General features: G+C 39.2%; 1 protein-coding gene across 4 annotated transcripts; it reads left to right on the forward strand.

The window, feature by feature from the left end:
• The first annotated feature begins 1821 nt into the window (after positions 1-1821).
• On the forward strand, positions 1822-23993 carry Sdb (SAXO downstream of blistered). 4 transcript variants are annotated; one of them, XM_018520976.1, is made up of 7 exons: positions 1822-6445; positions 11749-12026; positions 12151-12492; positions 15118-15560; positions 15741-15943; positions 16039-19609; positions 19703-23993. In XM_018520976.1, the coding sequence occupies exons 1-7, from the start codon at positions 2447-2449 to the stop codon at positions 23866-23868; spliced, it is 13002 nt and encodes a 4333-aa protein (XP_018376478.1). In that variant the 5' UTR covers positions 1822-2446; the 3' UTR covers positions 23869-23993. The 4 variants fall into 4 exon arrangements, with proteins under 4 accessions (XP_018376478.1, XP_018376477.1, XP_018376474.1 ...); XM_018520975.1 differs by having other exon boundaries at positions 16039-18256; positions 18350-23993; XM_018520972.1 differs by having other exon boundaries at positions 16039-23993.
• Positions 23994-24469: the final 476 nt, after the last annotated feature.

Genomic DNA, 24469 nt, shown 5'->3' on the forward strand with positions numbered 1-24469 from the left:
TCACAGGTCGTAATCATATACTGTTATCTATCCATACAAATTATAATTATATAAAGAAATGGAGTAACTAAAACGTTTCAAGTTTTTTACTTTTTACCAGTCACGTGTCACAATCCGATATACCTACAATAATGATAACGATAACAAGAAAATAATATATTATATTATATAATTATTGTAATCAGTAACAAAATTATTTATAATAATTATTTTAACAAGTTTATTATTTGAATCGAGAAAGAATATATCCATTCCTCACAAACGAATTAGTTTATCAGCAAAACGATTACCTCTTTAACATTCATGACTTGTTAAGAAAGTCTCATTGAAATAACTAACTGTTATCTCAATCATGTTCCTAACAATAAATAATGGACATTGGTGACACTTGTCCGTCCGGGAGAAAACACCGGCTACGATCGTCGTAGTTTTGTAGTCTACGTCATCGCTCGGTTTACGCCGTGGCATCACGATGGACCGGTTCTGCGAAGGTGCCCCCACCGATTTCTCTGTCGCGCTCGCGGTGCTCACGGTCTGCAATTTTTCTCGCCGCAAAATGTTGAAAGAAAGAACTGCGTGTCGTTATGTATGAATCATTGTGCGAAGCTTTTATAGAAATAAGTATCAAGATGAAACTTTCGATTCGTGCGTAGGATAACAAACCTTTGTAGGACTTCCTCGTCTTTTATGGATTGCTCTCCATTTTTTTTTTAGACTTGTACTGTGCAACGATGTGGTTCGATATGAATTGCTATTAATTATTCAATTTTATTAATTTAGTTTTTCATTTGTTGTCATGTGTTTCGATCTCTAATAAAAAAAGAAATAATATCATGATAAAAAATATCGTAATAAACTTTAATTGTATTTAAATATGCGTAAAAACGTAAAATTGCGTTTTACACAAGTCCGTCTAGGTTGGAATTTAGTTTGGAATTTTATTCGCATAATATAAGCGATCAACAGGTGTACGCATGTACACTAATACAGGAAAGAGAAAAAGACTACATCCTGCATTTACGTATGTGTTACGTAACGCGTACGCCGATGCGTATACGCGCACGAACGTACACGTGCGCGAAGCGCGGCTACATTCACGATGTAACGTTAAATACCACCGAGTAATGCTCATTGCCCGCAATGGAAAGTAATAGAAAAAGTAATAGCGATATATTATTTTGCTTCATCACGCTTCACGTTAAAAATCGATAATACATTCATATTTATGTGTATAAACATATCTGAGAGTATAAAGTATCAAAGAACGTTTTTCACGCAAAATATATAAAAAAATTCTCTCTTCTTAAAAAAAAAACTTTTAACACTAAAGTATTATCCGTATTTACTTTTCGGCGTCGTACGAGTGTTGGAATTTGTTGTTACAATTCGACATTGACATACAAACGTATTCGCGGCGTGCGCTATCGTTGTGCAAATATGTGAACGATAAAGAGAAGTCGCAGATAAGCCATAAGAAAAAGAAAGACGTACTCTAATCTGGCAATATATCGTAATAACATAAGCTATACACCTGGTCGAGACGGTAGCGGCGTGACGTAGATGCGCGCGTACGCGCTTGTTCACGGGTCACGCATTCTGACACGCGTTGCCGGTCGTGAACAATACGCGAATAGAGGTACGTCCCACGCCACGAGCGTGTGGGACACACGAGGATGGGTGGCTACGTCCCACGCCGAACGAATGAGACACGTACCGACGAATGTACAGAGGCTCCGTCACGTCGCGGAAAGTAGGGATGCCGCGGTGTTCTCCAGGCATAAAAGATCCATGGTTGGTGTACGTCAGTGTCAGTGACGAGAGAGAGGAACGGAGTGGAGAACCGTGTGGTCACCTAGACCAGCAACGGCGAGTAACCGCCGATGCCACATCGACTCGCGATATCGGACTGAGAATATCGGTTCACACATCTCTCACAATCACATCAATCACAAATTTTAAAGCCGGCATTAGTTTCGAATGATCGTGCAGAAGAGAAAGACAGAGTTTTGGAATTTATGCGCGAGTGAGAGGAAGCACGCGCGAAGCTCGTGCATATATATCTAACACGGGCGAGAAAGTTCCGAGGATCATACAGAAGAAACGAGTTTGTAAACGAGGCCGGTCACAGCCGAGCTTCAGTTCGTCTGGGTGACTCGAAGAGTGGCGCGAGCGCGTGCGAGCGAGCGGTATAATGTAGTTAAAACCGAGTGTCGATGATAAACGGTTGTGCGCCAGCGATAACAGAGAACTTTTTTATATTTAAAATTTTTAATCGGGGGCAAAGTTGCAGTGATTGACAAATTATAACATATTCGGCAGTGAGTGTGCGTTTTAAAAACATTCTCGGTTTTTATCGTATTTACAACAATCACACACGAGTCTCTCGCGTTCGTGTGAAGTTACTGTCGAGTAATCGAGCTGTAGAAGCGACCGAAAATACGTAGCGATGACTATTCACAAAAAAGGCACGGTGTCAAGGATGAAGAATGCGGGAACCGCGAAAAACGAAGTGGCAACGACGTCGACGTCCTCGGATGTGACGACAACGGAGACAGTCGAGGTTGTATCCTCCACCAGCGTCGTGGAGGAATCGAATCAGGTGAAGGAGAGCGAATCTAGAGGTAGCATGGTGGAGGTCACGAGTGCCAGTCGCGAGGTCATCATGGATTCCAAAGGTAACATTATCAAAGTTATCGAGATACCTCCACAGACTATCCAGCAGAGCTCGTCCAGCCGAAGAACCGAAAAAAGCTCTCAAGACTTCATAGCAGGGGAGCAGGTGCAATCGATTAAGCAAGCGAAGACGACGCACGAAATTCCACGCGAGCACGCAACGTCTCTTTCGGAAAATCGGACAATTCAAGGAGAAATGACTGAACAAGCCAGTCAATCTGTGCAGACGCAAAGTCAAAGCGCATCCCATTCAATGGTTCAGCAGTCGAGCTCCTCGAGTGTCTTAATTGAGAGTTCATCAGCGAGCGAGGATCATAGCGGACATCGCTCTACTGTTATAGTTTCTCATGACATTAAAAATGGAACTCCCATATCTCAGACATCGTCAAGGTCGACCGAGAATACTCACGTGAGTAGCGAGACGAGCGAAGCCGTGACGAAAGACGGTCAAACAATGTCGAGCACCACAAGAATACGCGAAACGGGAGAAAGAATCAATGACAACGGTAAGACGATGTCTGCATCGAGCCGGGAAGTTGAGCATACGATTGCACCTTCCAATGTGACTGTCATTAAAAATACTGATGATATCAAGAGGAGTGATAAAAGTACGCGCAGCGATTTGAAATCAGAGAAATTAAACATCGAGATATCAACACGTTGTAATAAGCCCGGCCAATCCACATGGGATGGCACCTTTGTCTATGAAAAACCAGCCACTCCTAAGGACAAAAGTGTCATTGATAAAACAGTAAGTTCAAAGATTCATAGCGATACCAGAGATGATGAAACAAGCGTTAAAGTTACTCAAGGGACCTCGATCCAGGAGGTATCATTTATCGATCAGAACGTATCTTCAAGTTCAAGCATAACTCGAGACTCGAAAACGATAGTCGATGAAGGTCAACGAACGATGACTTGTCTTCGTGATATCACGTCGGAGAAAACCGCCGCGGATACAACAGATTTCGCTAGCGAAAAATATTCGAAAGGACCGATCCGTTACTCAAAACCTGGCGATTCGACGTGGGACGGAAGCTTCGTCGTGGAAAAAATTACGACGCAGCCAAGAAGTCAGCGTAACGATTCCGACGTCAACATGTTTCACGGTCGCGGCGACAACGTCATGGAAACGCAGAGAAGAGATTTCAAAGAAAAGAGTACGGACGGTACATATGAGAAGGAGTCATCCGAGACTATGCGCGTCGTAAAAGGTGCTACAGACAGCACCAGATTCATTTCTGAAGAACGACGAGATGTAAGCGGAGGAACTTCGATCCATGTCGATGGTATGCCATTGAGTAAGGATGAACACCTTGCTCGCGTATCCAGTCCATCGCAACGAAGAGTCGGCAGACCCGGCGAATTTATCTACGAAAAGTCGCAAGATGACGTAAAGAAGCATCCTTCAGACGTCACCGTAGTCCGTACAACGAAAAAACGTCATGATACCGTGGACGTTCAAGATGTCAGCGAAGAGCAGAACATTTCGAACGTTACTGAATCGGTCTCCACGTCTTACATCGTCGAATACGCGATTTCCGGCGACAAGAAGAATGTCGAGAAGGTCACGTCGGTGTCCGAGGTAATCTTAGAGGAAGATAGTCCTGAGAATAAAATTACGCGCGGCCATGGAAGTCCGGAGAGACAGACAAAATTTGATACAACTTCGCGCTGTTACAAGCCCGGTCAATCTGCTTGGGATGGCACCTTCGTCTACGAACGACCGGTAACACCTGATAGTCGCCGAAGACCGGAAGATAAACGTACAGTAAAAACTATCGATATTCGAGATGTTACGGAAGATAATTCGATTAACGAAGCGGACGTCACGAGTACTTCTTACATCGTTGAACATTCATCGAGTCAGCAGAGTTTCTCGGACATCAGGGATGCCAGCGTCAGGTCCACGAGGTACGAGACAGTTGTTTACGAGGGGCGCCCTGTCGAAACGACGATTAGATTTGATGGAGATACATCACGAAGCAAAGTTTCGTCGACGGAACGTCGGATTAGTCCCTCTCCACGACCTAGAAGTCCGGAGAAGATACCGATAGATAGAGATCTGCGAAGTACCAAACCCGGATCGTCAACGTGGGACGGAACTTTCGTATTTGAAAAATCGCAAGAGAAGAAGCGACCACCTAGCAGAGAATCCATTGATAGGCTACCAGATAAACCTCGCCCAGCAGACAGCAAAAAGACACCCCATATTGATACGTCGAAGAAATATGTTAGCGAAACTACTATCGATCTCCGAGATGTCAAGCAAGATGTATCAAGCACGTCAGAGATTATGGAAAGTTCCGTCGTTATGGAACAATCAAGAATGCATGAAAGTTACACGGATTCCTCGAATCTTGATTTCTCGACGACTTCCTTCGAAACTGTTACTATTCGCGACGGTCAGCCAATAACGACGCAAAAAACAGTGACCATTCAAGAAAGCCCTCACAGTGGTGCAAAGAGGCTGCCTAGTAGTGACGTAATAACTACTACTGACATTAAAGAGACCACTGTTAAAAGCGAGAAGAAGGAATCTCGCGCGGACGATAAAAATTACCGACCTCTAAAACCAGGATCGTCCACATGGGACGGATCGTTCGTGTATGAGAAACCAGAGGAAAGAAAACCAAGCGATAAAAAGTCACCGAAAGATGTACATGGAGCTGTGGCTAAACAGAGTCCAATTAAAGAACAACGAACCGACAATGTCGATCATCGAACAGTTACAATTTTGGATACATCAAAAGATATAAGAAGTGCTACCGATTATTCTACGAGCTCTGTCACGGTCGAACAAACATTCATCAAGGATTCGGAGACATACGATTCTTCAAATATTTCCAAAATTTTCATCAAAGGAAGCGCAGAAGATAAAGTACGTGAAACCGATAAAAAGCCAAGACAGCAGTTCGACGGAAAACCTGAGCCATCGCCTCGACAACGTCCGAAAGACACTAAAGAGCCTAAACATAAAAAACCGCAGAGTCCGGTGGATAGAACACATCGTCGACCGTCGAAGCCAGGCGCCTCCACCTGGGATGGATCGTTCGTGTATGAGAAACCGGAAGAGAAGAGACCAGAAGATCGAAAAGTGCCAAAAGATATTAAAACAGAAGATAAGCGAAGCCCAATTAAAGAAAAACCGAGTGACATCGCTGATTATAAAACATCTGTTACGATACTGAATACATCGAAGGATGTGTCAAGTTCTGCCGATTATTCTACGAGCTCCGTCACGGTCGAGCAAAAGTACGTCACCGATTCAAAGACATATGACTCGTCAAATATATCCAAAATTTATATAAAAGAGAGTCCGAAGGATAACGTACATCCGATCGATTACGAGAAATCAAAACAGCCCTCCGACGAAAAGTCGCAGAAAAGTCCGGTAGACAGAACGCATCGACCGTCGAAGCCTGGTGCTTCCACTTGGGACGGTTCTTTCGTGTACGAAAAAGTACCGAGGAAACCGGCAGACGAACGAAAACCGATTGAGAAAGAAAGCAAACCAGTGGATCAGAAAGGAAAAACGTTGCTTACTCCGATTTCGCGAAAATCAACGGAAACACAGAAGGACATCATTGAGATCAGACATGTCGAAGATGTCGCGGATATCACACATGCGGATATCACGCGTACATCCGAAGTGCTTCAGCAATCTTACGTAATCGATCAGTCTTCGAGATTCACTTCTGTGCAAGACGTGCGCGATGTTAAGGACGAGCGCGTCATCACTGAATTTACGGCGGACACACGCAAGGATATGGTGAGTAATTGCAAGACGTTAAGATGTTTCTTTATTAGCTGTCCACAGGAAATTGCTAAAACTACGACTCATTCAGTTTTCCGGGATAATGCTTATATCATACCTCTGTTTCAACATTTATTTCTATAAGAATTATAGAATTATAAGTCAAATACTGAAAACTTTGAACCTTCTATATCGATTATACTTGCGAGTTCTCAATACATTAACTTCTCGATAGTTGATAATGACCATATGTTAGTAGGCAGATTTATAAAATCTTATCGAGACACTTTGAGCTCAGTTCTTTCGGAAAAGATTCGAACGATACTTTCACTTCCAAACCGAGCGAAGGTTGTAGGTTCATATGTGTGGCGCCGCGTTGAAAATAAACCTGACGTAATATAGCGATTCGTAGAAAGACGGGAAGGGTTAAGAGCAGAAGAGAAAAGAGAATTCGTTTTGTTAAATCCTCTGTTTGAAACAGACAGAATGCATACATATCGCGTTCCTAATATATACGAATTTCTGGACGACTGAGTCCCGATTCATCGAACTATTGCAAAGTGAATAGGGGAATCGAGCGGAAATCAATATTTCACACATGAGAAACGATTCTGCCCGACATACAGTATCTCAATCGTTGTATTATGATCGCTTTAAATCGTCAATATGCTATTGCATAGTACAGAAATATATAATATATCTTAATATTTTTAATATATTATCATCATTGACATGAAAACAATTCGATAACCTCTGTTTTCGATTAAAAAGTGAACTTTGACATGTAAATACGCAAATTATCTTTGAGAGAGATAAATGTATGTACATTTAGACGATCATTGTACAGTTCAAATTAAATTAAAGACGAATCTTTTTTTTTTATTTTGTCCAAACAATATTAAAAACAATATCAACATAACAAACTTAAAATATCACATCAAATAACATTGTTATAGAAAAATGTAAATTTAATTATTGTTATATTATTTATATTATATTTATATCATTTATAACAAAAATCTGTACATGAAAATTAATTATTACGATTATTTGCATTTCCATGAAAAAATCCTTGAAATTGCATCCTTCTCGAACATGTAAGAGTAATCACTTGCAATTAGGCTAAATCTCGAGCATATGCAGAATGATAATAATTGCATCCAATATGAGCAAATTTGGCAGTGATGTCACCGCTCAATGTAACTCGCTTAATGTATGACCAATTGAATTTCACGCGCGTTCCGCTTCGCTTATCATGCGGTCGCTTCGTTCAAGTGCTATAGAAATCTTAGTTAAGAGATGCCACGCTGAGAGACACGTGTACATTGACGTCACTCATCGCTGGTGAGGTGCAGTATCGATAGCAACGACCGATAACATTAAATAAAATAATAATAGTACAACAGAGATACAGGTATATCGTTTTACAATAATACCTTGTGTATCCATTGTATATTGCAATATGCTATAGAACTCAATATTGATTTAATCAGTAAAAACAAAATCGCACGTGGTATCAACGGGTTTTACACTGTGACCGAGTCACTTTGTAACTGAAAAGTTACATGTTTTCATAGAAATATGGGTCGATATCAAACAGAAAGATAAATGCCACAGATGATACTTTGGATTTACTGCTACAGCGATAAAACGATAGTATTTCTGAAAAAATTTGAAATTTAGAATTTTAATTTAAAATTAGTTTCTAATAGAAATAACACTTCATTTTTATTCAAATAATTGCGTATTCCAATTTTTTTCTAATTTTTAAAATTATCTTTTTTTTAAAAGTTTTTTATTTTTTCTGCGTTCAGTTTTCTTATGATTACATTAAATTAAATTTTGTTTCATGTCTGATAAAATCTTATTTTGCACATGTTGCTTATTGAAAATTCAGCGAGCATACTTTTGACTGTTAACAGCAGTGAATTTCCTAACTGAAGATGCTCGGGACAATTTGAAACTTTATCTCCACGTAGCATCTCACAAATATTAGGATCGGTACTTCGAAGATTACGTTATCTAACATCGCAGTCTGAATATTCAATGCCTTGCTCGCACAAGGATAATTCACAAGGACTACGTTGGTAATTTGCAATATGTTCTCACGTTTACAAGTTTACACCCGTTGTACGAATTAAAAATAGACATTCGTAACTTATTCCGCACCATACGGACAGTCTGTTTCTTTAAAGCAGCTCGATTTAATTCTCACAGCCGTGACTTTACTCCGAGGTCTCGAGATGATCGATAAAATGCTTTAGTAAGTTCGCGTTGGCACACGTGCTTTTCGCGTTACTTCATCTATCACTCTGCAAATGAATATCCAACAAATATCTTCTTTCCATCTTAGATGGAATAAACGCTCTGTGGAATCTCTATTTGTATGTTACGATTGTAATTTACGTCTCTATACTTAAAACAATTCATCTTAATGGGAATATTACAGACACCCTCGTTGTTTTCGATTGTTCAACATGCAAACAACTATAAAGATGGCCTATTTGGATCGAGATATTATGATACGTACGACGTACACGCGTGATCGCGTTTTCTCGGCGCGATTCGGTATTATTATTTTATGAAGGCGCGTGCAATATCTCGTCATGTCATACATTACGGCATCGATAAACGTGATATTTTATTAACAGCACTTAATTACGTTCATCAAAATTCTTTTAACACAGAAATTTTATTAAACTTGTAGTTACTACGAAATAGCAATACAGAGGAGATCGTTTTTAACGTGAAATTTCTAGACAGACAAAATTATACTCATCGGGAAAACAAGTAAAGTCTAAATTATGTAAACGAGCTTCATTATGAGCAACTCTCGATATCGTCGGAGGAGGGGCAATCAGCTTAAGACTCAAGCTACTTAACCCGCTAATTAAATGCCAAAACTTCATCTGATGTGCTTTATGCGAATTACATTCGAGCGTTAAAAACAGTAAAGGATTTGACTAATAATATCAGCAAACGTTATTTGCTTCTTTGTAGAGTCAAATTAAAAACCAAGTGTGCCTATGAATATAATGAGCAGTCACAACAAATTGAAAAAAAAATAGACACGTGACATTTTTAATGATACAATGTAACGTGGAATTTCAACACCAGTACAAGTAAAACATCAAAATTCCCCAAACTGAAACAATATTTTTCGTAGTAAATTTATCATGGATTTATAAGATACTTATTAATATTAGTAACACACATACACACACACACACACACATTAAATTATTATCACTTTAATAGTGTGATATTATGTTTCCACACAATTATGGCATAAAACTGCACTTTAAAAATGAATAGTAATCTACACCTTTATATTCAAAAATATAAAGATGAAATATAAAATTTACGAAAATTATTATTAGATATAAAATTCCTCTTAATAACTATAAATGTTAATCTTTATTTGTTTTGTATATCTGCTTTTGTCGATCAATGCTTACTATTAAAAGATTACAATTGTTTATGAAATTCGAGAATTTTAAGAAAAAAGATTTGGAGATTTTCTACACATTTTAATAAAAATACAAAATCTGAAAATTTTTTTAAATACACTTATACAATAAAATTCTTTGTACAGATCATTTACATTATCGATAGTACAAACATAATCTATTTTTGGAAATGACAGCAATGTCGTTAACGAAACTAAATCGCAAAAGTACGGTTCGACGATTCGACACGTTACACGATACTCTGTAAGCGTGCACATAAAAGCCGTATACACCAATCTCGTGTTACCTGCATTCTGTCGAACTATGCATTACCGGCGTTCCTAATCTCGTTCATGCTTGCGGCGCTCATTATGCAGCACGTTTGAAGCTCGTAATGAACGCTCGCGGAAAAACGAAGCCCCATTTACGTCGTTATTGCGCCTCGAAGTCTTTACCAAGTGTGTATCAAAGCGTTTACTATGTATAATTAGCATACCAATTGAATATCATAAATCATTGTTTTTTTGAATAATTGTTATGACATTGACTTTAAGTAAATTGACATAATATGTTGCTATGCAGTCGTCATTTGTTACGAGCAATGTAGTTCTAAAGTTTGCGAGTGGTGGTGTAGTCATAACTGATCGTTTATATTTGACATTTCCTAACAGTTTATATACCATATCAATGCACTTTATTATAGTATAATCGTTGCAGCTGTAAAATTCTACGTAATATCAATTTATAAAAACGTGATAATACTCGACATTACGGTATATGTAATAATTAATAATATAGTTTACACTGTGCGTGAAAACGTGAGCAACCATTAATAAAGTGATAATTGAAAGCATTGACCGTATTAATTGACCAATTATTCTGCTTTATACGAGGGTCGATCAAATATAAACTAAACTTTTTTTTTTTTAATTTATTGAAACGCTATAAAAATACAAACGTACAAAGTTATTTCTCTATATAATCTCCGGACTTAGAAACACATTTTTCCCAACAGATGGATAGTTTTTTTATTCCGCTATTGTAAAATAAAGATGGTTGTGACACCAGTCAATTGCGCAAGAACGCTTCGACAGCAACATCGTCATCAAATCTCTGTCCTCCAAGTGCTTCTTTTAGTGGTGCAAACAAATAATAATCGCAGGGCGATAAGTCCCTTAGGGAAGGAAGGTGTTCGAGTGTAGTCCATAACAATTTCTCATTTTTATCGAGTTTGGGCAACTGTATAGGACCGGGCATTATCGTACGCAGCAGAATAATGTCTTGTATTGAAATACAAGCGTCTTTTCCGACAATATGCTAGTTTTGTTTCGCGTAAAAGTTGGCAGTAATATGCGGCGTTCATGGAGAAAATCAATGTACAGAACTCTTTTAAAATAAAAAAATACAGTTGCAAGAACTTTTCTAGCTAAAACCGACGTCGGTTACCTTTATTTTCAACTGCTTCTCGTCCTTTTAAAAATTGTTTGTGCCACGCGTACACTTGAATCTTCTTAAGAATGTTGTTCCCGAACTATGTCTTAAGCCTTCTCAAAATTTTGGACGGTTTTATGCCCTCTGTCGTAAAAAATTTGATAATAACCCATTGCGCAACAGGCGAGGAGTATCTCTTGTTCTGACATCGTGTACTGACTAAAGGAGCGGTAGTGTGAGGTCCTCTACGGGGAGGATCTCCTTCAGGCATCCCTAACTGTAACGCTTAGAAGCCGCACTCCTCTTCATTCACCTTACGGCACGTACAAAAATAAGTTCAGTTTATATTTGGTTCACCCTCGTATCTATTAATATGTATTACTGTTATTTAGCAAAATCTAAGAAATATTTAAAGAATATTTTTGTCGTATTTCTTAGAGAGATGTTACCGAGTCAACGAAGGAATTTATCGATAAAGAGCAGGTGATTAGCATGGTAGCGCGGGATGTCATTGACACCCGATTCGATACCATCACCGGCCCGGCACCCCGGTCACCAGCGGATTCCACGAGGAAACCATCGCCTGAACGACCTGGTTATCCTCGTGGAATACCTGGTCTCAGGGAAGACGATCGACCAAAACCAACTCCAATTGCTGGAAAGCCCAGTCGACCTCCGCAGCGCGAAAGAAGTCCTCAACGGCCAGTGGATGGCAGGTAAATGAAAAATAAATTGTTTCTTCTTTTATCTTTAAGCTACTCTAATTCTTTTAAATATGTCTAAACTGTAAGAAAAAATAAAAAGGTGACAATTTGTAACTTGTCGATATTGGTTTCGTAGACCTTCCGAAATCCGGTCAATGTCACCTGAAAAGCTTCGGGATCATACGTCGCCGACTAGAAGATCACAGCCAGCGGCTGGCAAGCTGAGTCGACCCGAAGAAAAACCTGTAGCATTTAGAAAATTCGATAAAGAATCTGAACCTTCGAAATCTAAACCTAATCGACTTGCTGAAAAGCCTGAAAAACCGACGAAATTGGAACAGGATAAACTTAAAAGAGGAGATCAAAGTCCAGACTCTCTCGAAGAAGATGTAGTATATCCTAAATCAGTGCCGGTACCGGATATATTGTCGAAAATTCCTCTAAAAGAACAGTGCATTTGCGAGCTTTGTACCTGCGGGTGAGTGTTCCTTGTAATAAAATACTTATATCTCTCTTCATATATAAATATATAAAGACGTAAAAATAAAAACCTAGCACGAGTGTAGAATTTAATTTAAATTATGCGAAGCATTAAGCCAAAATTAAGATTCTACCACAACGTTTAATTTCTACTTTCTACATACATATAAATTTTAATATTAAAATATTAATAAACATTTTACAAGGAGTATAATTAACAAGTATAGAACTAGTGCGAATACGATTTAATTTAACTTATCTACACGTTCGCTGTAGAGAGGAACACGGTTGACCTACTTCTAAACATTATTAACAAGATCAGAATACAAAACTTGCCAGAGTCGAGATGCAAATTGACGAGAGGAACAGGAGATTGTCTTCAAGGCCATATTTCCTACTCTATTAAATTCATTGCAGCAATCCATTCAGAGCTGAGCTGAGTTTATTATGTACGAATGTATTTACTTTTGACTTGACATTATTTTAGTATCTGTATCACTTATTACATACTTCCTATATAGAATCATATTTTCGTCATCAAAAGTTTTCATTGTTCTTATTAGATTATTTTTAATTATTAAGAATCCTTGTTTAATTAATTCAATTCTTGCTATATAAAAAAAATCAGTAACATATTTATTGATCTTTTAACGTAGTAGTATCATACAAATCAATTTTTTTATTTAGAAAACACTATATACGTATGCATAATATACAAAAGTAGGACACGAGACAGATCCTTTTACGGCAAGTTGTTCTGGGCGAGGGCAAGTCATCGCACGATTCCTTCTTTATTCGAACTTTCCAACCTACGTAGCTCTGTGTGACGGTGACGAATCATACAAATTTATCATACAGCTTTGATAATTGTGTTAGACATATCATTTTTTAAAAGTATTTATTATATCTTTAAAAAAATGGCTAATTATGGAGATTTAAGTTCCTTTAAATCTTTTTTAAACTTTATTAATTTTTATAACCTTTCTTTTCAAGATATTGATAAAAGAAACAAATTTTCTTAATATTTAAGAAAATTTTTTATTTTTTATTTCAGCTATTAATTTTTTATTTTTAACGGCAGTAGAAAAAGACAATAGTTTTAGGAAAATTTAATAAATAAGATATAAAATCTTGACCTAAATAGACTCGTAGCGCAGATAGATTTGCGAACGAGAGGTATAAATTCGTAGAAAATTAGTCGCGTCGTGGCTGTCTCAAGAAGTAATTGCGGTTCGTCTACTAGCAGGCGATTAGTCGTTGGAAATTTCTACGTAAGTCTTCTTAACTTTGAGGTCTGTTAAAACTTCTCTCTTCTGGTTTAACACGGCTCTAAAGGGATGTTCATAATGTGTCATATAACATGGTTTTATCCAATAAAAAATACATGATGCTACTCGACTTTGACCAAGTCTGGCTTTTACGGAATTGGATTTTCGTAATACCCAACGGTACAGAAGAAAAGCTAAAAAGAATTATGAGAACGAATTTTGACGTTGCTCGATGTAGTTACACAGAAGTAGGATCTCTCATATGAAATACTAGTGTCCAAATAAGTAAAGTTGCTTTGAATAAAATATTGGCAATAATACTACGTTTCTTTTTTCCATACCATTTATGGTAACTAACCAGTATTGCATTAAAAGCATTCACCAGCAAGATGTAATTCGTACCTTTCACAGAAAGGTGAAAGCTTTTCATTAATTAATACGATCAATATCAATAGAAACGTCATTTGTCATTTGATGAAATCTTAAGTTAATATTCTGAATTATATTCAATTATAAATAAAGGTATCTAAAACTTCCAATGCAATTGGATTGTAAAGAACTTAGTTAATTCTTGTAATCAAGCCGATGAATATTTAATTAATTAAATATGTATGTACCAATAACAATTCGATTTATATGAGAACGCATCTCGTTAAAATATGCTGTTATCTGACTAATAAAGGCTTTTCCTACTGTAGTATGTACACGGAATATACTCCAATTATAGTAAATATTAAATTAACTCTTGCTAAATAAAATATACGAATTATTTAGCTTATTATAATTCTTACGACATATATAAAATATTTGTTTTTAATTAATAATGTAAATGTAATATTAAAAGCCACGATACCTTAAAATGCTGTGTATCGAATGAACAGATTACAATACGATCATAATTTTGTCTTTATATCCATCGCGTATGGTAATGGCTGTAAATACTCCGAGAATAACAAGACATTTAAAACAACGCAAAACCTTTATACTCATTAAGGACATAAAAGGATTGATACCCTTCTGCGTCATATTTAAATCTCTATATGCATCAAGCCTTTGTTAAACGTTATTTGAATGAATACAAAAGCGGATAACAAGAATTTTCTGCGAACGCTTTTCCTCCCTTTTATTAATATTAAACAGGCATATACCGTGAATGTCATAAGAATGGATGCAGTATCGTTTACTTTATCATATTGCTGCTTTCAAATATGAACGCAACTGTTTAAAAATAGATACCTTTCTTTAAATACTTTAAATATTTCTTAAAACGTTACTTCTCATGCGACCTGAAAAAACATTGTAATGTCATAAACGTTATATCTGTTTCTAAATTCTAATAAATGACAATATTTTAGACGTCATCGTTGCCCGCATAATTTACCCCAAGAACATTTGGAATTCTCTTATGAAGAACCGTTGCATACTGTGACTTCCTATCGCCAGGATTACGACGAAAAACACGTGGAAAAACAAACAAAATATTATCATGAAGATCATTTGCATACGGAGGGTGAATTTATCGGACAGAGACGAACTGATTATGTGGCTACTAGAGGCGAAAGAGCGCCGGTCAAAAAACCGCAAGATCATCTCAAACCCGAAGGTGAATTCGTTAGAAGACCAAAGCAAGAGGCGATCCCTATAAGGGGTGAAAGGGCACCTGTGAAGAAGCCACAAGACAATCTTAAACCGGAGGGCGAGTTTGTTGGTAAGCCTCGAGAGGAAGCTCCGAAATATGGCGAACGAGCTCCGATTACAAAGCCAAGGGATAACTTAAAATTCGAAGGGGATTTTGACGGTAAGTTTAAATACTTGCTTAATTCCGTTCGTGAATTTATTAATAAACTTTTTTGTTATTAATTTGATCTCAACAGATATTGATCTCCAAAGAATTCTTATATATACAAATATATACTTTTCGTAAAATTGTGTGTGTATGCTCGATATAAAAAAATTAATAAATTTTGTTATTTTCTAGCTACAACAACGACCGAACTGGTTTTTACTGGCACTCCTGGCGAACGACCGATCCCAATACGTCGCAATACTTATACGAAGATAGAGGGTGATTTCACTGACGAAACGACGACGCGATCGCAATACATTGATCATCGTAGCATCCAACGTGCTGAAATCGTTAAACGAACGGATAATCTCACCGTGGGAGAGGGTGAATTCACGGTTAGTAATTTTAATGATAAAAACTTTCTGATTTTAATCAAAACGTTTATAAGACCGTATATGTGATTTCATTATTTTTCAAAATTATCTTACAGGGTACCTCTCATATTAAGGAAGATTTCCAAACTCATGTTACCGAACGTGAACCTCAGTGGCGACCGAAATATCCTAAAGACACCGATCGGTTTTACAGTAAAACAGATATCATTGACAGTACTACTACCACTCAGGAACAATTTCGAACTTTTGATCAAGCAGATTATAAAAGTACCATAGTTATTAAGAGAGCTGATAATCTAAGACCCGAAGGACCTTTCGAAGCATTGCCTCATACAAAGGATGATTATGTTACACCAATATTGCTGCGCAGGCCAGAACCACAAAAACCTATAGATAATTTAAAACCTGAAGGGCCATTCGAAGGACGGCCTAAAGATGATTATTCACCTAAACGCGGCGAACGTTATGAAGTGAAACGGCCAGAAGATAACTTACGTCCTGAAGGGCCGTTCGAAGGACGACCTAAAGATGACTATAAGCCTACTAGAGGAGAACGTGCCGATGTCAAGCGCCCTGAAGATAACTTAAGACCCGAGGGTCCATTCGAAGGGCGTCCTAAAGATGACTATGCACCTAAACGTAGCGAACGCCCTGAAGTCAAGCGTCCAGAAGATAATTTACGTCCTGAAGGACCATTTGAAGGACGGCCTAAGGATGATTATAGGCCAACCAAAGGAGAGAGAGCTGATGTTAAAAGACCACAAGATAATTTGAAACCAGAAGGTCCGTTCCAAGGACGTCCAAAAGATGATTTTACTCCGAAGACAGCGGAACGTCCTGAAGTGAAACGACCGAAAGACAATTTACGACCTAAAGGTGACTTTTCAGATCGTCCCAAAGACCAATATATACCCGGTGAGAAACGCACTCCTATCAGACATCTGGATAATTTGTATCCTGAAGGCGACTTCGAAAGACCTAAGCCGATACCTTATGGTCCCGGTGATAGAGCATCCATCGTTCGTCATCCGGATAATCTATTTCCAATAGGAGAATTTCCAGACAGAGAAATCAAGCCATTCAAACCTGCCGAACGTAGAACGCCTGTTAAACATTTCGATAATCTTCGTCCAGAAGGTGACTTTGAAGGAAAATCCAAAGATGATTACAGACCGACCAAAGGAGAACGTGCCGATGTTAAACGTCCCGAAGATAATTTGCGACCAGAAGGTCCGTTCGAGGGTCGTCCAAAAGATGATTATTTGCCAAAACGTGCAGAACGTCCTGAAGTAAAACGTCCGGAAGACAATCTACGTCCCGAAGGCGATTTTGAAAGACCAGAGAAAGCACCTATTGGTCCAGCCGAAAGACGCACTCCAATTAAACATCCGGATAATCTTAGATCCGAAGGAGAATTCGAGCGACCTCGTCAGCATGGTTATCGTCCGGCAGAAAAACCAGAAGTCAAAAAGCCAATAGACAATTTAAGGCCCGAAGGTGAATTTGAAAGACCACGTCCTGAAAAATACGCTCCAGCTGAGAAACGAACACCAGTGAAACATCCAGATAATCTCAAGCCAGAAGGTGAATTTGAGCGACCTCGGCAGGATGGTTATCGTCCGGCAGAAAAACCAGAAGTCAAAAAGCCAGTGGACAATTTAAGACCCGAAGGTGAATTTGAAAGACCACGTCCTGAAAAATACGCTCCAGCTGAGAAACGAACACCAGTGAAACATCCGGATAATCTCAAGCCAGAAGGTGAATTTGAGCGATCTCGTCAGGATGGTTACCGTCCGGCAGAAAAACCAGAAGTCAAAAAACCAATAGACAATTTAAGGCCCGAAGGTGAATTTGAAAGACCACGTCCTGAAAAATACGCTCCAGCTGAGAAACGAACACCAGTGAAACATCCGGACAATCTCAAACCAGAAGGTGAATTTATTGGTAAACCGAAAGAAGATTTTATACCAACAAAAGGTGATCGCGCTGATGTTAAAAGACCAGCAGATAATTTAAAACCGGAAGGTCCATTCGAAGGTCGACCAAAAGATGATTATCGACCAATGCGTGGAGAACGTATGGATGTTGTTAAACGCATGGACAATTTGCGTATGGAAGGAGATATAGAAACATATAGATCTAGAGACGAATATACCGATTTCTTAATACGCGAAAGAACTCAAATTACTAAATATCAAGATAATTTACGTATGGAAGGTGAATTCATTGATACAAGAACGCGAGATGATTTTAAAATTGTTAAAGGTGAACGCATGGACATCGTTAAACATCGTGATAATTTAAAACCAGAAGGTCCGTTCGAAGGTCGCCCGAAGGACGATTATTCACCGAAGAAAGCAGAGAGACCTGAAATTAAAAAGCCGGAAGACAATTTAAAATCAGAAGGCGATTTCGTACGTCAGCCTAAGGAAGAAGCGCCTAAAAAAGGTGACAGAGCTGATGTGAAAAAACCGAGAGACAATTTGAGGCCGGAAGGTGACTTCGAAAGACCGGAAAAGAAACCAATCGGTCCAGCAGAGAAGCGTACCCCGATTAAACATTCTGATAATCTAAAACCAGAGGGTGAGTTTGAGAGACCAATACCTGAAGAATTCAAACCTGCCGAAAGACCAATTGTAAAGAAACCACATGATAATTTAAAACCGGAAGGCGAATTTGTGTCAAGACCGAAAGATGAGGCGCCAAAGAAAGGTGAGAGAGCTGATATCAAAAAGCCACAAGACAATTTGCGACCGGAGGGCGATTTCGAAAGACCGGAGAAAAAACCAATTGGTCCTGCAGAGCGACGTACTCCGATTAAACATTCTGACAATCTGAAGCCAGAAGGTGAATTCGAAAGACCTAAGCCTGAAGAATTTAGACCTGCTGAAAGACCGGTAGTAAAGAAACCACACGATAATTTAAAACCGGAAGGTGAATTCGTTTCTCGGCCAAAAGAAGAAGTGCCAAGAAAAGGTGACAGGGCTGATGTTAAAAAGCCAAAGGATAATCTCAAACCCGAAGGCGATTTTGAAAGACCGGAAAAGGCACCTGTTGCTCCAGCGGAACGACGTACTCCGATTAAACATTCAGATAATTTGAAGCCGGAAGGTGAGTTTGAACGACCGGAACAAGAAGGTTATCGTCCAGCAGAAAGGCCAGAAGTCAAAAAACCAACAGATAATCTGAAACCCGAAGGCGATTTTGAGAGACCACATCCTGAAAAATATGTTCCGGCTGAGAAACGTACGCCAGTGAAACATCCAGATAATCTTAAGCCGGAGGGTGAATTTATTGGTAGACCTAAAGAAGACTTTACGCCTACTAAAGGTGATCGTGCCGAAGTTAAAAAACCAGAGGATAATCTGAGACCAGAGGGTCCATTCGAAGGTCGACCGAAGGATGATTATCGACCGGTGCGTGGCGAACGCATGGATGTAGTGAAGCGCACGGATAACTTGCGAATGGAAGGAGATATAGAAACTTATAGATCCAGAGACGAATATACCGATTTCTTAATACGCGAAAGGACCGAAATTACTAAATATCAGGATAATTTACGTATGGAAGGAGAATTTATCGATATGAGAACACGGGATGATTTCAAAGTCGTTAAAGGCGAACGCACGGATGTCGTTAAGCATCGTGACAATTTAAAACCGGAAGGTCCATTCGAAGGTCGTCCGAAGGACGATTATTCGCCTAAGAAAGCAGAGAGACCTGAAATTAAAAAGCCAGAAGATAATTTAAAACCAGAAGGCGATTTCGTACGTCGGCCTAAGGAAGAAGCACCTAAAAAGGGTGAGAGAGCTGACGTGAGAAAACCGAAGGATAATTTGCGACCGGAGGGAGACTTCGAAAGACCGGAAAAGAAACCGATTGGCCCTGCTGAGCGACGTTCTCCGATTAAACATTCTGACAATCTAAAACCAGAGGGTGAATTTGAAAGACCTAAGCCTGAAGAATTCAAGCCTGCTGAAAGACCGGTTGTAAAGAAACCACACGATAACTTGAAACCTGAAGGCAAATTCGTATCTAGACCGAAAGAAGAAGTACCGAAGAAAGGTGAAAGAGCCGATGTCAGAAAACCGCAAGATAATTTGCAACCGGAAGGAGACTTTGAAAGACCAGAAAAGAAACCGATCGGCCCTGCTGAGCGACGTTCTCCGATTAAACATTCTGACAATCTAAAACCAGAAGGTGAATTCGAAAGACCTAAACCTGAAAAATTCAAGTCTGCTGAAAGACCGATTGTAAAGAAACCACTCGACAACTTGAAACCTGAAGGCGAGTTCACATCTAGACCAAAAGAAGAAGCACCAAAGAAAGGTGAAAGAGCCGATATCAGAAAGCCACAAGATAATTTACGACCAGAGGGTGACTTCGAAAGACCGGAGAAAAAACCAATTGGTCCAGCCGAAAGAAGAACTCCGATTAAACATTTTGATAATTTGAAACCTGAGGGTGAATTTGAGAGACCTAAGCCTGAAGAATTCAAACCTGCTGAAAGACCAATTGTAAAAAAGCCACATGATAATTTGAAACCTGAAGGCGAGTTCGTATCTAGGTCGAAAGAAGACGCGCCGAAGAAAGGTGACAGAGCCGATGTTAGAAAGCCGCAAGATAATTTACGACCGGAGGGTGACTTTGAAAGACCGGAGAAAAAACCAATTGGTCCAGCGGAAAGAAGAACTCCGATCAAACATGCAGACAATTTGAAGCCAGAAGGTGAATTTGAAAAACGTCCAAAAGAAAAGATACCGATCAAAGGCGAAAGGGCGGATGTTACCAAACCAAGAGATAATTTACGACCTGAAGGCGACTTTGTAAGACCTCAGAAATCACCGATTGGCCCAGCAGAACGACGTACACCGATTCGACATGAAGACAACTTGCATCCAGAGGGTGAATTCGTTGGTCGACCAAAAGATGATTTTATTCCTAAGCGCATCGATCGACCAATTCAAAAGAAGCCTAAAGATAATTTGAAGCCTGAAGGAGAATTTGTAGGAAAACCTAAGGATGATTACAAACCAACTAAAGGAGAGAGAACTGAAATCGTGATGCATCAAGATAATTTGAAGATGGAAGGAGATATAGATGTTTATCGATCTCGAGATGATTACGTAACTACGTCTAAACGCGAACGTGTAGATATTGTTCATCGTGAGGATAATTTGAAGATTGAAGGCGAATTCGTTGATATCCATCGACGAGATGACTATCGAGTTACTCGTGGTGAACGTAGCAAAGTTATTAGGCGTGAAGACAATCTTTATCCTGAGGGTGATTTCGAACGACCAGAGAAAGCACCGGTAGGTCCCGCAGAGAGAAGATCTCCTATTAAACATCCTGATAACTTAAAGCCAGAAGGCGATTTTGTTCAACGGCCGAAGGAAACCGTGCCTATTAAAGGTGACCGAGCAATCGTCAAGAAGCCGAAAGATAACTTGAAGCCCGAAGGTGAATTCGAGAGACCAGCAAAATCATCCGTTGGTCCCGGTGAACGACGATCACCCATTAAACATCCCGATAATCTTCATCCGGAGGGAGAATTCGTTGGCAGACCGAAGAAAGACACGCCGCTAAAAGGCGACCGAGCAGATGTGAAGAAGCCAAAGGATAATCTTCATCCCGAAGGAGAATTCGCGAAACGTTCCCCGAAGAAAGTAGAACCGGCTGAACGAAGAACTCCGATCAAGCACGAGGATAATCTTCATCCTGAAGGAGATTTCTACATAGTGCCTAAGGACGATTTTATTCCAAAGAGAGGAGATCGATCGCCGGTTAAAAAACCTCAGGACAATCTTCGTCCCGAAGGTGAAATGAAAGTATCTCCGAAAGATGATTATAAATATGTAAATGGAGATCGCGTAGAAATACGTCGGCATGAGGATCACCTGCGCATGGAGGGACAAATAGACACTCATTGCTCGAGAGATGACTATAAGAAAATAACGAGAGTGGAGAAAGTGGATGTTAAGAGACATGAAGATAATCTCAGAATGGAAGGCGAATTTATCGACGTGCGTCGCAAAGATGATTACGTGCACGTGGTTGGTGAACGCGTGCCAATTAAAAAGCGTGCGGACAATTTACGTCCGGAAGGAGATTTCGACAGACCTCAGAAGATCGTGATTGGGCCCGGGGAGAAAAGAACTCCAATCAAGCACCCGGATAATCTGAAGCCAGAGGGTGATTTTGAACGTAGAACTCCGGATAAGATTGGTCCCGGTGAACGACGATCGCCGATTCGTCACGCCGATAATTTGAAACCAGAAGGTGATTTCATCGGACGCCCACGTGACGACTTCACTCCCAAAAGAGCAGAAAGAATCGAAGTCGTAAAAAGAGAAGATAATCTAAAGATGATGGGTGATTTCGAAGGCACAACGTCTCACAAGTCGACTTATACAATAGTTCGTGGAGAACGAGCGGACATTAAGTCACATGAAGATAACTTAAAACTCAGCACCGGCACTATGGAAACAAAAACAACCAGCAGAGATACTTATACACCTTCTATAAAGCATGAACCTTCTCCCGCTGGTAAAACGGTAAATCGTCGAAGACACATGGAATCGTCTATTTCGCTCGGTGATGACACCACCGTGATGACCACGACGAATCAACGTAACTATAATACCTACACGAAACGTACAGGAAAGGATATCGCTGCTAAAATGAGTCAGATAGAATCTGATACTAGGAAGACCGTGGAATCGCAAACTTTAGCAGATGGAACTATCGTTACGACCGTAAGACGTACAACTACTTCTGCTCAGTCAGATCAGAAAGCTGCCAATGCTCAAACTGTCTCTCATCATCAACAAATACAACATATTACGGATCGTCGTACCGCTCAACCAATTGATGTTTCGCCATTTGGACCACAACCCGTGGATTCACGAAAAACGACTTCTCAATCAATATCTAATCAGCATCATGAACAACATCAAAGAACTCATTTGAGCGAGCAACATTTGCAATCGCAGAATATGCAGAGTCGTCGAACAATCGAGGATAGATCATTCACGGAAGGAGTAAATCATCGAGGGCAAATCGTGCGAGCGGAAGATACATCTCGTTACGCGATCGACGCCACACATGGCGAGCACCATAGACAGCAGCATCAGCAGCAGCACGTCGAGCGTCATCATCAGGAAATGACCAAGCGCGATTATGTGAACGCACAACATATGGAAACTCGACAAAGATCCGGGACGAAGCAACACGAGCAGCACACAATCTCCACTCAGGCGCGATATAATTCAAGCAGCCCGGAATTCCGACAATCAATCAATGGGCAAACGACTTTAGAACAATCACACGTAGACTCAGCCACGAAGTTCGGTCACCACCGCAAGAACGTGATATCCTCTTCGTCGGCTGACATCAGCAACGCAGTACTCCATCGACGTGGCGCAGCTTCTTCTACCGAGGCGCTTCACACGATCTCGTCGACGGCGGCGGACCAGCGCAAAAGTATTTCAAACCTGGCTGAGAGCGGACAGTACATCAGTAATTCGAGCCAGAGCAACGATAGACGTAGCTTGACTTCGCTGCATCGTAGTTCTAAAGAAGTCAATCCTTGGGCATCTTCCAGCTATGAACGCCCGCAGAGAATCATTCGGCAAGACAACCTAAGTGTCGGCGGGAAATTCTATTCACAAAGCGAGGCAAAAAGCTATGGAAATTTCTCACAAAGTACTCAAAAAGTAGAAAGAGTCCAGAGGCAAATGAACGCATCTCACATTAATTTGGGTGATGGTAGTACTGTCAGTTCCAGCATGTATAAAAGAGAATACGTTCCTAGGCACAGAGGACCGTGTCCAGCTACTCTTTTGGAAGCCAAACAGGCGCCTTTCAAACACACCAGAGACACGCAGAAACACAAGTTTTACATGCCCGTTGTGTCCAACTAAACTGGCCTATTAAATTTAACGTTTTACTAATTTTTTAAGAAATTATGCCGAATATAATAATGTTAAAGGGCTAAAATCAAAATTTCATTCTGTAAAGATGATCAAAATTATATGCAACACATTTATCATCGTACATAATATTTTTAAGCAATTTTTTGTTATATATCGATTATATTGAGTAAAAATATATATAATAATTAATTATATATATTAATATACATAATAATCAATCATAATTAATTAATTATTTTATTATCATAATCAATAATAATAATTAATTAAATATTAGAATCAATTATAATTAATTATTATAATATTGTTAATTAATAATTAAAAGAGAGAATATAAAATTATGTGGGACTATATATACAGTAACAGTAAATATGATACGTTACTATATATAGAAAATTTTCTTTTTCAAAGTACTCGAATTTTGCCAAGATTAAATCCGAAAAGGATTTTTTGAATAATGCTGTGATGATATCGCGCTGTTGAAAAATTAATTTATATTTTATAATCGCTGAGACATTATTCCGAGTCAAAGTGAGTACTATAATCGTTTCTAAATTACAATATCAATGGATGAGATTTTAAGGGATCT

This window comes from Trachymyrmex cornetzi, unplaced genomic scaffold (assembly GCF_001594075.2).
Source record: "Trachymyrmex cornetzi isolate Tcor2-1 unplaced genomic scaffold, Tcor1.1 scaffold949, whole genome shotgun sequence".
Classification (NCBI taxonomy): Eukaryota; Metazoa; Arthropoda; class Insecta; order Hymenoptera; family Formicidae; genus Trachymyrmex; species Trachymyrmex cornetzi.

Coding starts and splice junctions, on each gene's coding strand:
- Sdb (XM_018520972.1), top strand. CDS start 2,447: ATGACTATTCACAAAAAAGGCACGGTGTCAAGGATGAAGAATGCGGGA. Junction 6,446..11,748: donor CGGACACACGCAAGGATATG/GTGAGTAATTGC, acceptor CGTATTTCTTAG/AGAGATGTTACCGAGTCAAC. Junction 12,493..15,117: donor TGCGAGCTTTGTACCTGCGG/GTGAGTGTTCCT, acceptor ACAATATTTTAG/ACGTCATCGTTGCCCGCATA.